At 35.6% G+C, this 21,434-nt stretch overlaps 1 protein-coding gene and 1 long non-coding RNA gene across 2 annotated transcripts; both read left to right on the plus strand.

Annotated features, from left to right (window-relative positions):
* The first annotated feature begins 2,213 nt into the window (after positions 1-2,213).
* Positions 2,214-5,029, plus strand: LOC133034041 (uncharacterized). The gene is made up of 3 exons (XR_009686006.1): positions 2,214-2,526; positions 2,768-3,057; positions 4,287-5,029. It is a non-coding gene; the product is annotated as an uncharacterized LOC133034041 (long non-coding RNA).
* Positions 5,030-15,028: 9,999 nt separating this feature from the next.
* LOC115720334 (uncharacterized) lies at positions 15,029-15,904 on the plus strand. The gene has a single exon (XM_030649487.2). It carries the CDS (start codon positions 15,029-15,031, stop codon positions 15,902-15,904), a length of 876 nt encoding a protein of 291 aa, XP_030505347.2.
* Positions 15,905-21,434: the final 5,530 nt, after the last annotated feature.

Consider the following 21,434-nt stretch of genomic DNA (forward strand, 5'->3'; position numbering starts at 1 on the left):
AGCAAGCAGGGCACTCATGTGTAACTTGCAAGAATTCAGCTACAACACAGGTATTTCTTGTTCAAACAACTTTGTTTATTTCAATGGAATTTTATTTCTTCAAGTATTAATTTGTGTTATTTTGTACTATAGCCTGTTGTATGAAAGAAAAGGGGAAGACCACCACTAAAAAATCCACATCCTCAATGGTCTCAATGCAGCCTCTATGATGGTGTTGGACGCTTCAGCCAATGGAGCCATTCTTTTCAAGTCTTACAATGAAGCTTTTGAGATCTTGGAAAGGATAGCTAGCAACAACTATCAATGGTCAACTAATAGAGCTCCTACAAGTCGAAAAGTAGCGGGTATTCTTGAAGTAGATGCTTTGACAGCTCTAATTGCTCAAATGGCTTCAATGACCAACATTTTGAAGAACATGAATATGGGAGGAAGTGTACAACCAGCTGCTACCATTCAAAGGGCAGAAATTTCTTGCGTGTATTGTGGTGATGGACATACTTTTGAGAATCGCCCTTCAAATCTAGCTTCAGTTTGCTATGTGGGTAACCAGAATTTCAACTGCAACAACAATTCATACTCAAACTCCTACAATCCAGCATGGAAGCACCATCCGAATTTTTCATGGGGAGGTCAAGGAGCAAGTTCAAGTGGAGCACAAGCACTAGGAAAACAAACATTTCCATGGGGATTTTCTCAACAACCAAGACCTCAACAACCACACCAACCTCTACACTCTCAAACAAGTTCTTTGAAGAGTTTAATGAGAGACTATATGGCCAAGAATGATGCTGTAATTCAGAGCCAGCTACTAGAAAATAGATTTTTAGCGACTAGATTTTTAACGACTAAAATAATTTAGTCACTGAAACTTAGTTTTTACGACTAATATTTAGTCGCAGATATTTTTTGTCATAAGACAATGTTTAATTGGAACCAAAAATTATTAACGACTAATTGTTAGTCATTGCTTGTTATTTTTAGTGACTAAATTTGTACTAAGTCACAAAACTTTGGCGCCAAATTAATACTTGTGACAGGAGTACTAATTTTCAGCGATTAAAATTATTTAGTTACTAAAATTCTATATTTTGTGACTAATAAATAGTCAGCAAAAAAAATCTGTTGTTAGAATTGAAAACTATTTCTATGTTATTTGTTAAACGATCAGCAAATATGGTAGCTCATAACTGTGCAAGAGCTTCTATATTTTTTCCTGGTTGTATCTTCGATATGGAGTCTGTTCCATTTGACTTGCTACCTTCTTTGGTAGCGAATTTTAATGGTTAATAAAAATGCATTTTCCATTCAAAAAAAAATAGTCAGCAAAAGTTAATGATTTTTTAACCACTAAACAATTAGTCGCCAAAAAGATTGTAGTTGTAATTATTGATGATTTATATTTAGAACTATTTGTTTAGTCACGATAAATATAATATTAACCTATTATATTTTTAAGATATTTTGTAACTTATAAAAATTTAGTTGATATCTCTTAAAAAAAATTAGTTGGTAAAAGAATATTACACTTGTGAAACTATGACAAAAAATGTATGAAAATAAATTTTAATTATTGACATAGATAAATATAAATATTTTATATATATTGAGTAATTTTTTTTAGATACTGAATTTTATTTTATTTAAAGATATGATAAATTTAAAATAATAAAATAATTTAATATATAACATTTAGATATTTCATAAGATAAAATAAATCAATACTTATTTTTTTTTTATTAATTTTTAAAGTATTATTTATATTTTTTATTAATTTTTTTTAAAATACTGATAATTAGTTAGCTATATATGTATATTTATTTATATTTATGTATGAAATATATATAAATTAAATATTATTCAATGATATTGAATTCAAACAGAATAACTATTAAAACAAAATTAACTTAAATATTATAAATTAAAATTTTAAAATTAATTATTAATATAATATTTAAAAAAATTTAATTAAGTAAAACACAAATAGTTTATTAAAAAATATATTTTTATGTGTTGCCCAATTTTGACAATAGAATCGAGGAATTATTAGCCGAAGAAGATCATGTCTAGTCAACAACAATAAAATGATAAGAGAAATGATAAGGGACACCTTTTATGGTCTCAAATACTAAAAAGATGACATACTGTTATTGATGCAAATTTATAAGTTTTACATATTTTAATTTATTAGTATATCTAGCATTTCTAATAGCGACAACATTAATAATTACCAAAATATTGTTATTGTGATAAATGTATAAAAAATACAATTTATTTATTATTATACTAAATTCAAATTAAAAATGGTTTTGTGAAATTTTTTTAGAGGAAAGCTAAAAAAACTGAGTGCTCCCGCACTTATCTTCCCTCCTTGGGCATAACTTTTCTCACGTTACTCCATAACTATTTTTTCAAAAAAAGTAGTTTCAGGTAAATTCTATCTCAAAGAAGGAACGAATTCGATATAGGCTATGAGCTTTGCGATAACGGAAATTGACAGGATATATGATGGGCTTCGACGAGGATTCGGTATATTGATTTTCCCCCAAATTCTGAATTTTTTTCCCGTCGTTCAAGTTTCAACTTGGTTATTAGTTTTAAGTGGTTCTTGCTTCCTAACCCTAATTTGTGTGTGTGTGTGTGTGTTTTTAAGCTGTATTTTTATTATTGTAAATGTAGCTTGAATCTTTTTATAGGGGATTTATATGACATTTTTCTTTAAGTTAAGTTTTGTTTTGATATGTCTAGTAATTTTATTGTTACATGTTAGGATTGGGAGCAAAAATTGTGGACCAAAGAGGTAAACAATGTGGGATCTAGGCTTACTCGATTACAATTGCGAGCCAGCTAGGTCTTCCGAAGAGAAGGTATATGAAGTGGTGCTTAAACAAGTTGTTCTGGTTCGAGAACAGAGGAAACACAAAGAGGCAAATTTGGACTTGAATCCACCCACCATTCAAATTGATGGAACCACCAATTGGGATCTCTTGAATGAAACTTATGAATTATGATTGTTGTGCTGAAGTCTGTGATGAATATGCGCTAAGACTTTTTATCTGGGTACTTATTCTTTTTCTCTATTCCTCTACACATCAATAATGGAGTGAGCTATTATTATTTTTTATTTAAAGCTTCCGTGTTTGTGTGTATCATGGGTTAATCATATATAGACATAGTTAATGTCTTCAACCAAGCAGAATAATATGATGATCATTTTACAGCAATTGAATCAAACTATAATCATGAGTTTGAGACTTGACATGAGTGTGTCATTCTTTTCTGTTACTTGAGGTGATCTATATTTCGATTGGTTTTCTAAATATGAATACATTTGTAAATATTAATATATCAAGTCATATATATATGGGAACCAATTTGATGTGGAAGAAGCAATAACATTTGGTAGAGATGCCGCTAGTTTTATTAGTAGAACTTTCATGAAAGTAAGAGTTATTATTTTTTTGTGAAAGGATGAAAGTAAGAGTTATTATTACTTTTCTTATTTGTATACAATCAATTGGGTCAAATGAGTATTGTCTTAATTTATCTCCGTTGCCTTTATTATTTTGCTCATGAAAAGCTTTAGATTGTTTGTATGAGTTTGGAGAATGGCTGGCATATTAGTATATTTGTTAGCTTTATGATTGATTTGTTTCTAACATTTTTTATGGATCTTTTGGACCATTTATGTTCTTCTAAGCAGGTAAAACATTTCAATTGTGTAACCATCTGAGTTTTTATAAGCCAAGTAATTGGTTGAATCAAAGTATTCTTGAATAAATGTCTAAAAAATCGTTATTTTCTTGGGTAGTGGATAGACTTTTAAGACACAACTTCTTAGCTCATGCTTCAACATCATTGAAATTTGCTATATGTTTTGTATACCATTTGACAATATGCTATTTTTAAGAATTCTTCCCTCTTTACAATAATTACATGTTTCATTTTTATGAGAAAACAGCTACATATAATAAATTTATAAGATAAGTTTGTTTGTATTGTTTTATGTGGTCCTTCAGGCTGCTTCTTCTCATATTGCATTCTGTTATATGACATGCTCATATTTGTGTTTATTCAAATTATTTCTTACAAATAAATTAAGAATCCTGTGTTAAACAACAAATATAACTATATCCGTTATTATTGTTGTGATTATTTTATTTTTATGTTGGATTGTATATAATTTATTAGGGTTGATATAAAACTGATAGTATCTGACAAGAAATTTCTTAGCTACTTTGTTGCCTAGCATTTTGACATGTTCATGTTTTGGTTAATTATTGCTGCAGAAGTTTTGACAGCTACAAAGGCTATTCCCCAAAATGGATCATTTCTTTAGAGCCAATTGTTTTTTTTTTCTCTTTCATTTATTGATTTATTTCATCCATGGATCAGTACCCTTCCAAATAATATGGCACTGAGATGATGGTATGATATTCCTAGATTTAAATTACCCAATTTACTATCATATATAGTTTAATTGCAGCTGTAATTAGTTTTGAACTATTGTGAGATCTTGATTGTACATTACTTCAATGCATATGTTTAATTTACTGATTTTCAGATGAGATTTTATAGTACTATTATATTATGTTTAACTTCTCTCACTACTGTAGATCCCTCTCTATTGCAAGACAATGCAGAGTGTAACTTTCATAATGGCTAAATTGTAGTGACAGCTATGTATTGCTTGATTTTTATAATTTTCCTATAATTCTTTCTTGCACATAACATTTGAGGTTTTCGCATGAAAATTGGTATTCCGTTGTCGATATGGGTTATCCCCAATCAGTAAGTGTTTATTTTTTTCTTCATTTTATTGTTATGTGTTCTTTAGATAGAGATTTGAGCTACAAAATATTTAGTAGATATATTTTGATTTTACTCATTAATCGAGATACAATTATTACTAGCTTTTATTTGTAGTGACAACTGAAAATGATGATGTGTTATTTGTAGTGGAAGGACTCTTCAACACCCTCCCTCGGGGTGAGCTGTGGTATAGTGTTGCTTCATTGAACCTTTGTATTGTGAGTGTAACGCCCTGTCCAACAGGGACGCCACGTGTGTGCACTTTATTTAAAATACCAATAATTATATAAGATGTAATTATACTAAAAGTATGGGTAATTAAAAATTTTTGATAGTTAAAAACTCAACCTTTAAACTATTTAACAAAAGATAAGTAACATGATTTATGGGGTCCCCCTGTTTCCAAAATATTTACAACTGGTTTCAAAGTATTTTACAACATAAACTTTATATTTTCCAAAATACGGTCAAAATAGAGCATCCTGTAAACTGGGCTGCCAGCGGCTGGTATGTACATTGCTGCTGCGACCATAACTCATGGTTGTTCGACTTTAGCTTTTCCTTTACCTGCACCATAAAGCACCAGTGAGTCACAGAGACTCAGCAAGAAAGTGATCAAAACAGTAATCGAAAGAAAATAACTATCAACTTATTCTCATGCCATTATGTTTACTCACTATTCGATAATAATAATAAGCATTTCCTTAAACATCATACATTCCTGGTACTTAATAAAGTACCACTTTTACCACTCGTTACATACGAGCTGAATATGTCACTATCGTTGCCCGATAACGCAAACGATAAGTAAGAGACCTAACCGCGGTCTCAAGAGTAATTACTCATAACGGTAATAACCGTTTCCAACCCTAGGTAATAACCTAGGCTTAATAAGCTTTAATCAACATCATGTTAATAATCAAAATCACCTCCATTCATTCATTGATTTTTAACCACATACGGTGCTTACCACTTTTCTTACCTTAATTCAGAAGTCAAGAATATGGCCGACCTGGGTGGAAAAACAAGCTAGGCAATTCCCGGTCCTATGTCACGACAATTGAGAAACACAAATAAATACCTTAACATAATATTCCGGATTAAAACCCTAATTCTAAACCGATTAGACTTAGCCTTCACCATCAATATAATAATTCAAATAACTCAAAATTATTCAAAGGCAGGTACTAGGTTCAACCCCGAGCTAAACACGGATCGTAGAAAAACCCGAGAATTGTTCCCTGCGTCAGAATAGGCCGGCCGGTTCTGATACGCTGGAACCAACCTGGCCGACCGGTTCTTTGCCGCCGTACAGAACATTCACTCGGTTTTTCTCCTCCAGCTCGAACCAAAACCAAATCATACCTAATTTGCACTTCCAGAACAGTTCAACATACTAAATACAATGCATTCAACATATCATTCAATCACAATTCATCATGTAACTCAAAATCAACATCTCACTTGTCAATTTTCATTAAAAACATCACTTTTCACACCTCTTTGTTGCACAGCCCTTAATCTCCCTCAATCTTTATTCACACAAGTTCCAAATCACCCTAAGAACCTAACCTATCTTCGCTTATACCCCAGCTCTGAATTAAATGAAAACCCTCACCAAAACCTAATCTAAACTCATGAAAATCAACCAAGAAAAGAGTAGAAACCTTACCTCCACTTAGCTAGCTCCTAGGGTTAGGATTAGCTCAAGAATTTGATGGGAAAGAAGTGAATTTTTCCCTGGTTCCAGCTCCTACAGTGATCGGCAGAAGGAGAAGAAGAGAAAACTTGGAGTTGTGTTTGTTTTTTTTTTTTGAAAAGAAAAGTGATTTCTTGCCTTGGAAGGCAACTTATTTAAATAAGGGTTTTGTTGCTTTGTTTTTTTTTTTTTTTTTTTTCTTCTTTGCAGCCACAAAATAAATAAATAAAGAAAAGGGATGGCCAAAAATAAAATGACTAAACTATCCCTCAAAATAACCTAAACTTAAATTATAACCTAGGGGCATTTTGGTAATTTTACTAATTCCCCAATCCGACATTCTAATAAAATTCTAACTTAATCCGGGATATTCTCAAAATAATTCTTTCATTTAATGTCGTGACATTGCTAACCACATAGCTAAATTTCCACAATTACCGGGCCCAAAATAACGTATTTCATTAAATAATTTCTCAAAAATTCATCTAAGTAAGATCATAATCCTACTTCATTTTCCAAGTAATTACATATTTAATAAAATATGTCCATTTAAATATTATTTATTTTCTGGGATATTACAACTATCCCCCACTTATAGGAATTTCGTCCTCGAAATTTACCTGAAAAGCTCGGGATACAACTCCCGCATCTGCGACTCTAATTCCCAAGTCGCTTCTTCAATTTTGCTATTCCGCCACAACACTTTGACTAGTGGAATAGTCTTGTTTCGCAACACCTTTTCTTTCCTGTCTAAGATCTGTACTGGTTGTTCTTCATACGACAGGTCGGTTTGAAGCTCAATGTCTTCATAACTTAAGATATGAGTTGTATCAGATACATATTTCCGAAGCATCGAGACATGAAACATGTTATGAACCCCAGATAAAGCAGGAGGTAGAGCCAACCGATAAGCTACCTGACCTACTTTCTCAAGAATCTCAAATGGACCAATAAATCTGGGACTCAACTTTCCTTTCTTCCCGAACCTTCGAATTCCCTTCATTGGGGATACCCGAAGAAAAACAAAATCCCCAACTTGGAATTCAACATCTCTACGCTTTGGATGCGTAGCTTTTCTCGTCTACTTTGGGAAGCAAGCATACGAGCTCGAATCTTTTCGTAGCCTCGCTCGTTCTTTGGACGCCTTCGGGTCCAAGATACCTACGTTCACCAGCCTCATCCCAGTGAATAGGTGATCGACATTTCCTTCCATAAAGCATCTCATACGGAGCCATGCCAATGGTACTCTGATAACTATTGTTATAAGAAAATTCAATCAGAGGTAGGTACTTGTTCCAAGAACCCTCAAAGTCCATTATACATGCCCTCAACATATCCTCAAGTATCTGGATAGTCCTTTCAGATTGACCATCGGTTTGAGGATGAAAAGCTGTACTGAATTTCAACTTAGTACCCATTGCTTGCTGTAAACTTTCCCAGAATTTGGATGTAAATTTTGGATCTCGATCTGAAACTATCGACTTTGGGGCACCATGAAGTCGAACTATCTCCTTAATATACAAATCAGCATATTGATCCACTGTATACGTTGTCCTCACCGGGAGAAAGTGAGCAGACTTCGTATATCGATCCACTATCACCCAAATAGAATCATAATACCCTACTGTTCTGGGTAATCCCACCACAAAATCCATGGTGATGTCTTCCCATTTCCATTCAGGAATCTTTAGAGGTTGAAGCAAACCTGCCGGCCTTTGGTGTTCTGCTTTAATTTGTTGACAGGTTAAGCATTTTGACACATATTCAACAATATCCCTCTTCATACCCGGCCACCAGTATAAAGCTTTCACATCATGATACATCTTGGTTGTTCCCGGGTGTAAGGAGTACGGTGTAGTATGAGATTCATCAAGAATCTCTTGTCTGATTTCTTTGTCAACCTAAGTACACGTATTCGTTTTTGTATCGCAACAACCCATCAGATAAGCATGAAAAGTCTCTTGCCAATCCAGCCTCTAACTTCTCCTTATGTCCCTGTAGCTCAAGGTCACCTTGTTGGGCTACTCTAATTCTTTCCAATAGATTAGATTGTATGGTGATATTAGCAAGTTTTCCAATTACAAATTCAGTTCCCGCTCTCGTCATATCCTCAGCCAACTTGGCTGAGATTTCCTTTAGTTCACAAACTTGCCCTGGTCCTTTCCGACTTAGAGCATCCGCTACCACATTTGCTTTACCAGGGTGGTAGAGAATCTCGCAGTCATAATCCTTGACCAGTTCTAACCATCGTCGTTGTCTCATATTTAAATCCTTCTGAGTGAAAAAGTACTTGAGGCTTTTGTGATCTGTATAAATTTCACACTTCTCACCGTACAGATAGTGACGCCAAACTTTTAGTGCAAAGACAACCGCTGCTAATTCAATATCATGGGTAGGATATCGTTGCTCATACTCCTTCAATTGCCTGGATGCATAAGCAATCACTTTCCCTGACTGCATAAGGACACAACCTAACCCTTGTTTGGACGCATCACAATAAATCACAAACTTTTCGTCACCTTTTGGTAAGGTTAACACAGGGGCGGTAATCAACCTTTGCTTCAATTCCTGGAAACTACCTTCACACTTGTCAGTCCAAACAAACTTACAATTCTTTCGGGTCAACTCAATTAAAGGCATAGAAATCTTTGCAAAGCCCTCAACAAATCTTCGGTAATACCCTGCTAACCCCAAGAAACTTCTAACTTCAGTTGCTGACTTAGGTCGAGGCCAGTCACGCACTGCTTCAACCTTTACTGGATCCACTAAAATACCATCTTTACTCACCACATGCCCCAAGAAACTCACCTGAGGTAACCAAAATTCACATTTCTTAAATTTGGCATACAACTTATGCTCCCTGAGACGTTGTAATACCATTCGAAGATGTCTTTCGTGAGTCTCTTCCGAGTCTGAATAAATTAGAATATCATCGATAAAGACAATAACAAAATCATCCAGAAAATCTCTGAACACTCGGTTCATCAAATCCATAAATGCTGCCGGGGCATTTGTTAATCCGAAGGACATTGCCAAGAATTCATAATGACCATACCGGGTCCGAAAAGCTGTCTTGGGAATATCCTCCTCTCGAATCCTCAGTTGGTGATAACCAGATCGAAGATCAATCTTAGAAAAGACAGTTTTACCCTGCAATTGATCAAATAAATCATCTATTCTTGGCAGAGGGTACTTGTTCTTCACTGTTAATTTGTTTAACTCCCGATAATCTATACACATTCGTAATGTTCCATCTTTCTTTTTCACAAACAAAACTGGTGCACCCCAAGGTGAAGTACTAGGTCTAGTAAATTTCAAATCCATCATCCCCTGTAATTGAACTTTTAGCTCTTTCAGCTCTGCAGGTGCCATCCTATAGGGAGCTCTCGATACAGGCTCAGCTCCTGGTATTAAATCAATCTCAAAATCAATTTCACGTTTTGGTGGCAACCCTGGTAACTCTTCTGGGAATACATCCAGAAATTCTCGAACCACTGGGACATGCTCCGGTCCCGCTAGTGGTTCCCTGGAAATATCCACAACACTTGCTAAGAAACCAATGCACCCTTCACACAACAAATCCCTTGCCTTAAGGGCTGAAATTAAGGGAATCCGAGATCCTTGCATCTTACCCACAAATACAAAAGGGTCCTCGCCCTCAGGCTGAAAAGTTACCATCTTTCTTTTACAATCAATGGTGGCGTTGTATTTAGCAAGCCAATCCATCCCCAAAATAACATCAAAATCCTCCGCATTTAATTCTATCGATCAATCGATAACTCTCTTCCTTCCACAAACACTGGAAGGGATCGAACCCACCTGCTGGAGATAACCAACTCCCCAGTAGGCAACAAGGTTCCAAAACCTCTAGAAAGCACATCACTAGGTTTATTCAGCTGCTCAATTATTCTACTTGAAATATAAGAATGCGTCGCACCAGAATCAATTAATACAGTCAATAAAGTACCAGCAACAGAAAGCTGACCTGTCACAGTAGATGGACCAGCATCAGCCTCAGCTTGAGTCAGGGCAAATACTCGAGCAGGAGCGGGTGTATCATCCTTCTTTTGCTCTAACCGTAGCAATTGTGGACAATTTCTCTTCATATGACCCACCATTCCACAGTGGAAACGAGGCCCTAGCCCGACACTCGCCTGTGTGATGCCTTTTACACCTCGGACATTCAGAAAAGTCCGCCGGTTTTCATTCCCACTACGACGGAAACCTTGGTTACCCCGGAATCTTTTGTTTGGGCCTGCTGGCGATGTTTCACTAGGTCTTTTCCCGCGGTCACCAAGATCGGTACCTCTTCCCGAACCAAGACCTGCCGATTGTTTCCATGAATCTCTTCGGCAATATTTTTCTTTCGTATCCGAGCCTCGCACCCTCGAATCTAAAGCCAACTCAACTATCTGAGCATAAGTTCGGGCAACCCCCGGTTGTTTAGAAGCAACAATCACATCCCGGGCGATGTGTTCATCCAGCCCCCGAATAAACTTGGCTTTTCTAGCAGCTTCAGTAGCCACCTCATCTGAGGCAAACTTTGCCAGTCGATCGAACTTAGTAGCATACTCTGTCACAGTCATACTACCCTGAGTTAACCGTATAAACTCTTCTGCCTTTGCTGCCTTAATAGACTCATTATAATACTTTTCAAAAAATAAGGCCCGAAAAGTTTCCCAGGTCATATTATTCAGATCATGGCCCTGAGATACAATCTCCCACCAAATACGGGCATCATCTCGTAGCATATAGGTAGCACACCTGACCCGGTCATTATCTTCAACTCGCATAAAATCAAAAATGGATGTTATCATACTCATCCATTGCTCTGCTTTGAGTGGATCAGCACCACCCTCAAACACTGGCGGGTTCTGCTTTCTGAACCGTTCATATAATGGTTCCAAACGATTTCCTGCATCCGGTGGCACTACTAGAGGTGCCGGAGGATCAGGATTCAGATTTAGAGCAGGCTGTGCTCGCTGCTCTCTTAATTCTCTGATTTGTTCACCCTGCTGCCGGATAGTTTCTTGCATAGCAGCATATAACTGTTCCCAATTAGGTGGTGGTAAAGGGTTCTCTCCCTCACCGGCAGCCCTGAGCCCAGCTAGCTCGCGGGCACCCCTACCAGTCCGCCTTGGGTGCATAACTATACACCTGCGATCACATTCCAAGTAATAACAATACTGATAAGTATTTCCATATATTATAATCCTTCCCACAACATTCTGATATCGACATAATTCAGGTAATCAGGTAATCAGAAAATTAGCAAACTATCTTTTAACTTAAAACTTACTAAACCATGAGTCGATCAGGTCCTTGCAGCCAATGTACATATCAAACCAGTCTTCAGGATCTAAAAACCTTGGCGCTCTGATACCATGTTGTAACGCCCTGTCCAACAGGGACGCCACGTGTGTGCACTTTATTTAAAATACCAATAATTATATAAGATGTAATTATACTAAAAGTATGGGTAATTAAAAATTTTTGATAGTTAAAAACTCAACCTTTAAACTATTTAACAAAAGATAAGTAACATGATTTATGGGGTCCCCCTGTTTCCAAAATATTTACAAACTGGTTTCAAAGTATTTTACAACATAAACTTTATATTTTCCAAAATACAGTCAAAATAGAGCATCCTGTAAACTGGGCTGCCAGCGGCTGGTATGTACATTGCTGCTGCGACCATAACTCATGGTTGTTCGACTTTAGCTTTTCCTTTACCTGCACCATAAAGCACCAGTGAGTCACAGAGACTCAGCAAGAAAGTGATCAAAACAGTAATCGAAAGAAAATAACTATCAACTTATTCTCATGCCATTATGTTTACTCACTATTCGATAATAATAATAAGCATTTCCTTAAACATCATACATTCCTGGTACTTAATAAAGTACCACTTTTACCACTCGTTACATACGAGCTGAATATGTCACTATCGTTGCCCGATAACGCAAACGATAAGTAAGAGACCTAACCGCGGTCTCAAGAGTAATTACTCATAACGGTAATAACCGTTTCCAACCCTAGGTAATAACCTAGGCTTAATAAGCTTTAATCAACATCATGTTAATAATCAAAATCACCTCCATTCATTCATTGATTTTTAACCACATACGGTGCTTACCACTTTTCTTACCTTAATTCAGAAGTCAAGAATATGGCCGACCTGGGTGGAAAAACAAGCTAGGCAATTCCCGGTCCTATGTCACGACAATTGAGAAACACAAATAAATACCTTAACATAATATTCCGGATTAAAACCCTAATTCTAAACCGATTAGACTTAGCCTTCACCATCAATATAATAATTCAAATAACTCAAAATTATTCAAAGGCAGGTACTAGGTTCAACCCCGAGCTAAACACGGATCAGAGAAAAACCCGAGAATTGTTCCCCTGCTGTAACCGGTCGACCGGTTCTGATACAGCAGAACCAACCGGTCGACCGGTTGCTGCCAGACCAGAACAATTCTGGTTTTTCTCCTCCAGCTCGAACCAAAACCAAATCATACCTAATTTGCACTTCCAGAACAGTTCAACATACTAAATACAATGCATTCAACATATCATTCAATCACAATTCATCATGTAACTCAAAATCAACATCTCACTTGTCAATTTTCATTAAAAACATCACTTTTCACACCTCTTTGTTGCACAGCCCTTAATCTCCCTCAATCTTTATTCACACAAGTTCCAAATCACCCTAAGAACCTAACCTATCTTCAGTTTATACCCCAGCTCTGAATTAAATGAAAACCCTCACCAAAACCTAATCTAAACTCATGAAAATCAACCAAGAAAAGAGTAGAAACCTTACCTCCACTTAGCTAGCTCCTAGGGTTAGGATTAGCTCAAGAATTTGATGGGAAAGAAGTGAATTTTTCCCTGGTTCCAGCTCCTACAGTGATCGGCAGAAGGAGAAGAAGAGAAAACTTGGAGTTGTGTTTGTTTTTTTTTTTTGAAAAGAAAAGTGATTTCTTGCCTTGGAAGGCAACTTATTTAAATAAGGGTTTTGTTTGTTTTTTTTTTTTTTTTTTTTTTTTTTTTTTTTTTGCAGCCACAAAATAAATAAATAAAGAAAAGGGATGGCCAAAAATAAAATGACTAAACTATCCCTCAAAATAACCTAAACTTAAATTATAACCTAGGGGCATTTTGGTAATTTTACTAATTCCCCAATCCGACATTCTAATAAAATTCTAACTTAATCCGGGATATTCTCAAAATAATTCTTTCATTTAATGTCGTGACATTGCTAACCACATAGCTAAATTTCCACAATTACCGGGCCCAAAATAACGTATTTCATTAAATAATTTCTCAAAAATTCATCTAAGTAAGATCATAATCCTACTTCATTTTCCAAGTAATTACATATTTAATAAAATATGTCCATTTAAATATTATTTATTTTCTGGGATATTACAGTGAGTGTCGTAATAATTATATCGGCCGCTACTTTGTATCATAGACGTTTACTAACAGATATATATATATTTAAAAATTTCAACTATTAACTTTGACAATACAGATACAACATGGTCATGGTGGTTAGAGATTATCTTTCAATATTGGCATCACAGATCATGCCTACAGATGCTCAGAGGATGCTTTGGGTGTGTGCTTCTAGCTTCTGAGTTGGAGCCAAATTAGGATAAGGGCTTCACATTCTTTTTTATGTTTGTTTGTTTGCCTAATTTAGTGTTATTTTTTTTTTGTTCATTTAGTTTGGTTTGTATTGGGGTAACTTTTTTCTGTTTTCCTTGTTGGCAACTCTGATTCATGAGGTTTGTTGTTGTAGTTCATAGACAATTAATACAATTCAAGCAAGGATTATGTAATTGAATTTTTTATGATTGATATTGTAATTTTTATGTAATGAATAAATGTGTTTGATATTATTTAAATATAGCTTTGAATAATTTGTTTTTATTATATAATTTAAATGTATATATTTTAAATAAAAAAATTATAAATTAGTTTTTATGACTAAATATTAGTCACTGAATAATTAATTTATGTAATTCTTTATTTATTATTGCCAACTAAACTATTTAGTCACAAAATATTAGCCTTTTCACGACTAAATTTTAGTTGTTAAAGTTTACTTTTTTGGTTGTTGAAAGTGCATATTGGTATTTATGTGACTAATACATCAATCTTATTGTGATTAACTTTAATATATTTTATGACTAAATATATTAGTCACTAAATCTCTTCTACGACCGACTTTTAGCGACTAAATGGTGACTAAAAATAATTAGTCGCAAAAAATTTTGGGTGACTAATTAATGAGTTTTAATGACCAAAAAACTAGTCGGCGAAAATGGGTTTTTTTGTAGGCAGCCTCTCTTCGGAATCTTGAAATTCAATTGGGGCAATTGGCTAATGATTTGAACAATAGACCACAAGGCCCTTCGCCTAGTGACATCAAAAACCAAAGAAGAGATGACAAAGAGCATTGTAAATCGGTAACCTTGAGAAGTGGACAAATTTTGGAGTTAAATGTGGCTACAACAAAAGGCCGTAAGGAGCCCTCTTCAATCCAAAAGAGGGGGAAACGAAAAGAAAAAACCAACAATTTCAGCTGCTAAAATTCCCCTAGATGTTACAGCATCATGTCAGCATTCTGCTGCGGAAAAGCCTTTGCAAAAGCCACCTCCACCATTTCCTCAACGATTCATGAAGCAGCAAGATGATGGTCGATTCCAAAGATTTCTTGATGTTCTAAAGCATCTCCACATCAATGTACCATTAGTGGAAGCTTTGGAGCAAATGCCAACCTATGTAAAGTTTTTAAAGGATATTTTTACAAAGAAAAGGATGCTTGGCGAGTTTGAAACAGTTGCTTTGACAGAGGGATGTATTGCTATGTTGAAGAGTAAAATTCTACCCAAATTGAAAGATTTGGGCAGCTTTACAATTCCAATTTCTATTGGAAGTCGAGATGTTGGAAGAGCTCTTTATGATTTGGGAGCTAGTATTAATCTCATGCCTAGGTCTATTTTTTGGAAGTTGGGAATTGGAGAAGCAAGGCCACCTACCGTCACTTTGCAATTAGCGGATCGTTCCATGGCTCATTTGGAAGGGAAAATTGAAGATGTGTTGGTGCAAGTGGATAAGTTCATTTTTCCAGCCGATTTCATTATCCTTGATTATGAGGCCGATAGAGAAGTTCCTACTATTTTGGGGCGGTCATTCCTTGCTACCGGAAGAACCTTGATTGATGTGCAAAATGGGGAACTCGCTATGAGAGTGAATGATCAAAAAGTCACTTTTAATGTGTTCAATGCTATGAGATTTCTGGATGAGATCGAAGAATGCTCCCGTTTGAGTGTAATTGATTCTATTGTGGCTGAAAGATTTCACAAGGAAGTGTAGAAAGATGAAAGGTTGATAAGTTCTCTTGAAGAGCTTGAAGCTTTGAGCGACGATGATGAAATCTAGGTTTCATGGGTAGAGCCAATGCAGCCTTTCCCTAAATTCAAGAGACCTTTTGAGTCTTTAGAGTTGAAGGAAAGCAATTTCAAGCCTGCAAAACCTTCCATCCAAGAACCACCAAAGCTAGAGCTGAAACCTTTGCCAAGTCACTTAAAATACGCCTACTTGGGGGAGAATGAAACGCTGTTAGTAATTATTTTAGCGTGGTTAGAGGCTGAAGGTGAAGGTTTGTTGCTAGAAGTGTTGAAGAAACATAAAAGAGCAATTGGGTGGACTATGGCAGACATAAAAGGCATTAGTCCGATGATTTGCACGCACAAGATACTCTTAGAAGCTGGCTGTAGTAACTCCATTGAGCATCAACAAAGGTTGAATCCTGTCATGAAGGAAGTGGTTTGACAAGAAGTGATAAAGTGGCTAGATTATGGTATTGTGTACCCGATTTCAGATAGTTCATGGGTTAGCCATGTTCAATGTGCGCCTAAGAAAGGAGGAGTCATGGTGGTGGCTAATAAGAACGATGAATTGATCCCAACTAGAACCGTGACTGGTTGGAGGGTGTGCATGGACTATCGGAAGCTGAATAATGCCACTAGGAAGGATCATTTCCCGTTGCCATTTATTGACCAAATGTTGGATCGCTTGGCGGGTAAAGAGTTCTAATGCTTTCTTGATGGTTATTCGGGCTACAATCAAAATTCTATAGCACCGAAGGACCAAGAAAAAACAACCTTCACTTGTCCATATGGTACCTTTGCTTTTAGGAGGATTCTATTTGGACTATGAATGCTCTCGCCACTTTCCAAAGGTGCATAATGGCAATTTTATTAGATATGGCGAAAAGCATTCTTGAGATCTTTATGGATGATTTTTCAGTATTTGGTGAATCTTTTGAAACTTGTCTTGCTAACTTGGAGAATGTGTTGAAGAGGTGTGAAGAAACAAACTTGGTGTTGAATTGGGAGAAATGCCACTTTATGGTAAAAGAAGGTATAGTGTTGGGTCACAAGGTTTCTCACAAGGGTATTGAGGTGGACAAGGCTAAGTTGGAAGTCATTGAAAAGCTACCGTATCCTACTACGGTCAAGGGTATTAGAAGCTTTCTTAGACATGCGGGGTTCTATAGAAGATTCATCAAGGATTTTTTGAAGATTTCAAAGCCTCTTTGTTCGTTGTTGGAACAAAATCGACCATTTGAGTTCACCAAGGAATGTCATAATGCTTTTGTGACTTTGAAAAAGGCATTGGTGACGACCCCAATTATTGTTGCTCTAGATTGGTCTTTGCCTTTTGAGTTGATGAGTGATGCTAGTGATTTTGCCATTGGTGTAGTACTTGGGCAGCGGAGAGGAAAGATTTTTCATTCTATTTGTAAAGTCCTTTTTTGGCAAGTTAGTTGACAAAATAATTTTTCCATTTATGGTAAGATTGTTGAGCATTCATATTCGGATTCTTACCTTATAAATTTGGTTTTTAGTTGCCCTTTTCCTTGTTAGGAAAGTTGCACTTTCAGCTGAACTTTCCTTTGTTGAAAACGTCTTAAAAGAGAAGAAATTCTCTTTTGGAAAGTTGTCTTTTTTAGGGAAACTTTGATTATTGCCTTTTCCTTATTGATTTCGATTGTATCTTGATACAATCAGAATATCTAATCTGTTTTTGGCAGGAATCAAGCATTGATAGAAGATCGAACCCGATTTTAGCAAGTTTCCCGTTTCTGGTCAGATCTGCTGCGTCAGCATCCGAATCTGATGTAGCAGATCGTGTTTTCTTAGGAAAGTTTTTGTACAGCTGTAGATTCAAACTTGTGGTTGCCTCTTTGGTTTCTATGTTCTATAAATAGAGCCTAGAGAGCAACCATTCGATTTAGCTCTTCCATTATTCATTTTTTGCATTTATCTTTTAGAGAGAAGAGTGTTTCTTTGTTTTGTGATAGCCTAGTTGTTCATCTAGGTTCTAGTTGTTTATTTCTGTTCTTACTCTGTCCTAGAGGTTGTGAAGAACTACTTGACTGAACAAGAGATTGGTCTTCGGGAGAAGACTTGATAAAGCCTTACTTCGGGAGGAAGTAAGCACTTGGTCTTCGGGAGAAGACTTGTTGAAGCCTTACTTCGGGAGGAAGTAAGCACTCACACTTCAAAGGCGAAGGGAGTTCGGGCTTGAAGGTGTTTCAAGAAGTTAGATTCTTAAAGTGGATTACAAAGGATTGCGGCAATACTTTAGAGGGAGTCTAAACTTGTTTAAGTCAATTGTCTTTGTAATTTTGATACTTTATTAATTGATTTCATTCTCTGGGCGTGGCCCCGTGGACTAGGAGTGTTCGGGAGAACACTGATACCACGTATAAATCTCTTGTGTCAAGTTATTTATTTTTCTGCTAATATTTTATATTCTGCCTGTTTTGTTTTGCTGTAGCAGAATTACTTTCTGCTTCTGCAAACGCTTACAGTCTTATATTTTCTTATATATAACTGACATTTTGCAAAAACACGGGTTTTCAATTGGTATCAGAGCGGGACACTAAACTCTTAGTGTGATCCTATAACGTTTTTGTGTTAAAATGTAATTTTTTGCAGAAGGAAGTTCTATTTCTAGACCACCGTTGCTTAATGACTATAACTATCCTTATTGGAAAGTTAGAATGAGGGCCTTCATCAAATCTCAAGATGAGAAAGCTTGGAGAATGGTTCTATCAGGTTGGTCTCTTCCAGTTGAGACAGATTCTTCAGGTAACACTTCTATAAAATCTGAACTGGATTGGTCTATTGAAGATGATAAACTTTCTGCCTACAATAGCAAAGCCTTGCATGCTATTTTTAACGGTGTAGGTGAAGGTTACATTAAACTTATATCATCTTGTGTTTCTGCTAAGGAAGCTTAGGAGATCCTTCAAACTCAGTTTGAGGGAACTTCTGATGTGAAGCAATCTAGATTTATCATGCTTCAAACTAAATTTGATGAGCTTAGAATGTCTGATAATGAAACCTCAACTGAATTCTATGAAAAATTATTTGATATTGCTAATGAATATTTTGCTCTTGGTGAAAAGCTTGATGATTCTGTTCTTGTGAGAAAAATTGTTAGAGTTCTTCCAGAAAGGTTCGATACTAAACTTTTGGCAATGGAGGAAGCTCAAGACTTTAGCACAATGAAGGTGGAAGAATTGATGGGTTCTTTACGTACTTTTGAATTAAATCAATAGATTAAACAAAAGGACAAACCCAAATCTATTGCTGATAAAGGTAAAAGTATTGCTTTGAAAGTTGCTGATAATGAAAATTCTGATAGTGAATGTGATGATGAGATTGCTTTATTAACAAAGAATTTTCAGAAATATATGAAAAAGATGGGAAATAAAAAGAATATTTCGAAAGTTTCAAAAGGTAATACTTTTATTAAACCATCTATCTCTAACAAAAAGGAAATTCAGTGCATGGAATGTGAAGGTTTTGGGCATATTCAATCTGAGTGTGTAAACACTCTGAAAAAGAATAAGAAAAGTTTCAATGTCACTTGGAGTGATGATGAAACCAAAAGTGATGAAGATAATTCTGAAAATGTTGCCCTAACTTTTGTTATGACTAATGTGTTGTGTGATTCACAGGTAAAAGCTAGATTGGTATGTTTGAATAATACCACCAAACAAGAGGAATCAGATTCAGATGAGTCTGAAATCTGTGAAGAGTCTCTTGTTGAATCATACAAAGTCATGTATGAAAAATGTATTCAGGTTGCTTCTGAAAATAGAGAGTTGAATAAATTGAATAAAAAATTGTCTCATCAAATTGAAATGTGTGAACTGAAAATAAAAGAGTATGAGACAAATGTTTGTGATAAAGATGAAAAAATCACTCTCTTAAAGAAGGAACTTGAAAATTTTAAGAAAAATGTTCAAATGCTTAACCCTAGATCTTCTATTTTTGAAAAAGCTCAGAATGCAGGTCAAAGAGGTTTCGCAGGCCTTGGATCAAATGGGATGGAAAGTTCTGGACTCACGAAGTTTGTAAAATCTAGTGTTCCAACAAACCACTCTGAGGCTACAAAGTCTGTTGCAACAGTATCACAGCCTGTTGTAGCAAGAGCTGTTTCTGATGTTGCAAAATCTCCAGGATTTTCGAAAAGAGTAAGATCTCAGGTAAAAAGATTTGTTCCCACTTGTCATTTTTGTGGTAGAAAAGGACATATTAGCCCTAAATGTTTCACATTGAAAAATCTGTTTAAAACAAATTATTTTGATAATTTGAAAAAATCTCAAAAGAAACATAAAGGTTTGAAACAAATATGGGTGAAAAAGAATTGTCTAGCTGGTTTTTCTGATAAAACTGCTGCATCTCAAATGTGGTATTTTGACAGTGGTTGTTGTAGACATATGACAGGTGACAAGGACTTTTTGACTAACATTCGGCCTATGCAATGTGGAGAAGTCACTTTTGGTAATGGCTTATCTGGAAAAGTTGTTGGTATGGGAACTCTAAATTTTGAAGGGTTACCTAGACTAAAAAATGTGATGTTAGTTGAAGGATTGAGGGCTAATTTACTTAGCATTAGTCAAATTTGTGAGCAAGGGTTTACTGTTTCATTTGATAGTGATCATTGCTATGTTCTTAATGATGATAATGAATGTATCTTGCAAGGATTTCGATCCAATGATAACTGTTACACTCTAACCCCTGTGTTTACTTGTCATTCAGCTATCAACAACACCACAGATTTGTGGCATGCCAAGCTTGGGCATATTAATTATAAAAACCTGAAAAAATTGTCAAATGCAGGTATTGTTCGAGGACTTCCCAAGCTTGGTAAGGAAAGTGTTGGTAAGTGTGAACCGTGTCAACTTGGGAAGCAATTAAAAATCACTCACAAGCCTGTGTCTGATATCAATACCTCAAAAGTATTGGAATTGCTTCACATGGATCTTATGGGTCCAATCCAAGTTGAAAGTTTGAATGGTAAACGATATATTTTTGTTTGTGTTGATGATTTCTCTCGTTTTACTTGGGTAGATTTCTTAAGAGAAAAGTCTGACACTTTTGATGCCTTTAAAACTCTTTGTTTGAGATTAAGAGTTGAGAAAGGTTGTAATATTGGGAAAATTGTTCGAATTCGAAGTGATCATGGTAAGGAGTTTGAAAATTCTGTGTATGATGATTTTTGCAAGTCTACAGGTATAACTCATGAATTTTCAGCTCCCAAAACTCCTCAACAAAATGGAGTTGTTGAGAGGAAGAATCGAACATTGCAGGAAATGGCAAGAGTGATGTTAAATAGCAAGAAGTTGACAAAGCGCTTATGGGCTGAAGCTATTAACACAACTTGCTATATAATAAATAGAGTGTTTATTCGTCCAGGTACCTCAAAAACATCTTATGAAATCTGGAAAGGTAAGCGTCCCAATGTAAGTCATTTTCATGTTTTTGGATGTGTGTGTTATGTTTATAGAGATCGTGAGCATATTTGTAAATTTGATGCTAAA

Source organism: Cannabis sativa, chromosome 2 (genome assembly GCF_029168945.1).
Source record: "Cannabis sativa cultivar Pink pepper isolate KNU-18-1 chromosome 2, ASM2916894v1, whole genome shotgun sequence".
Lineage (NCBI taxonomy): Eukaryota > Viridiplantae > Streptophyta > Magnoliopsida > Rosales > Cannabaceae > Cannabis > Cannabis sativa.

Excerpts from the sequence above, each read along its gene's own strand:
- LOC115720334 (XM_030649487.2), top strand. The coding sequence starts at position 15,029 with ATGTGGCTACAACAAAAGGCCGTAAGGAGCCCTCTTCAATCCAAAAGA.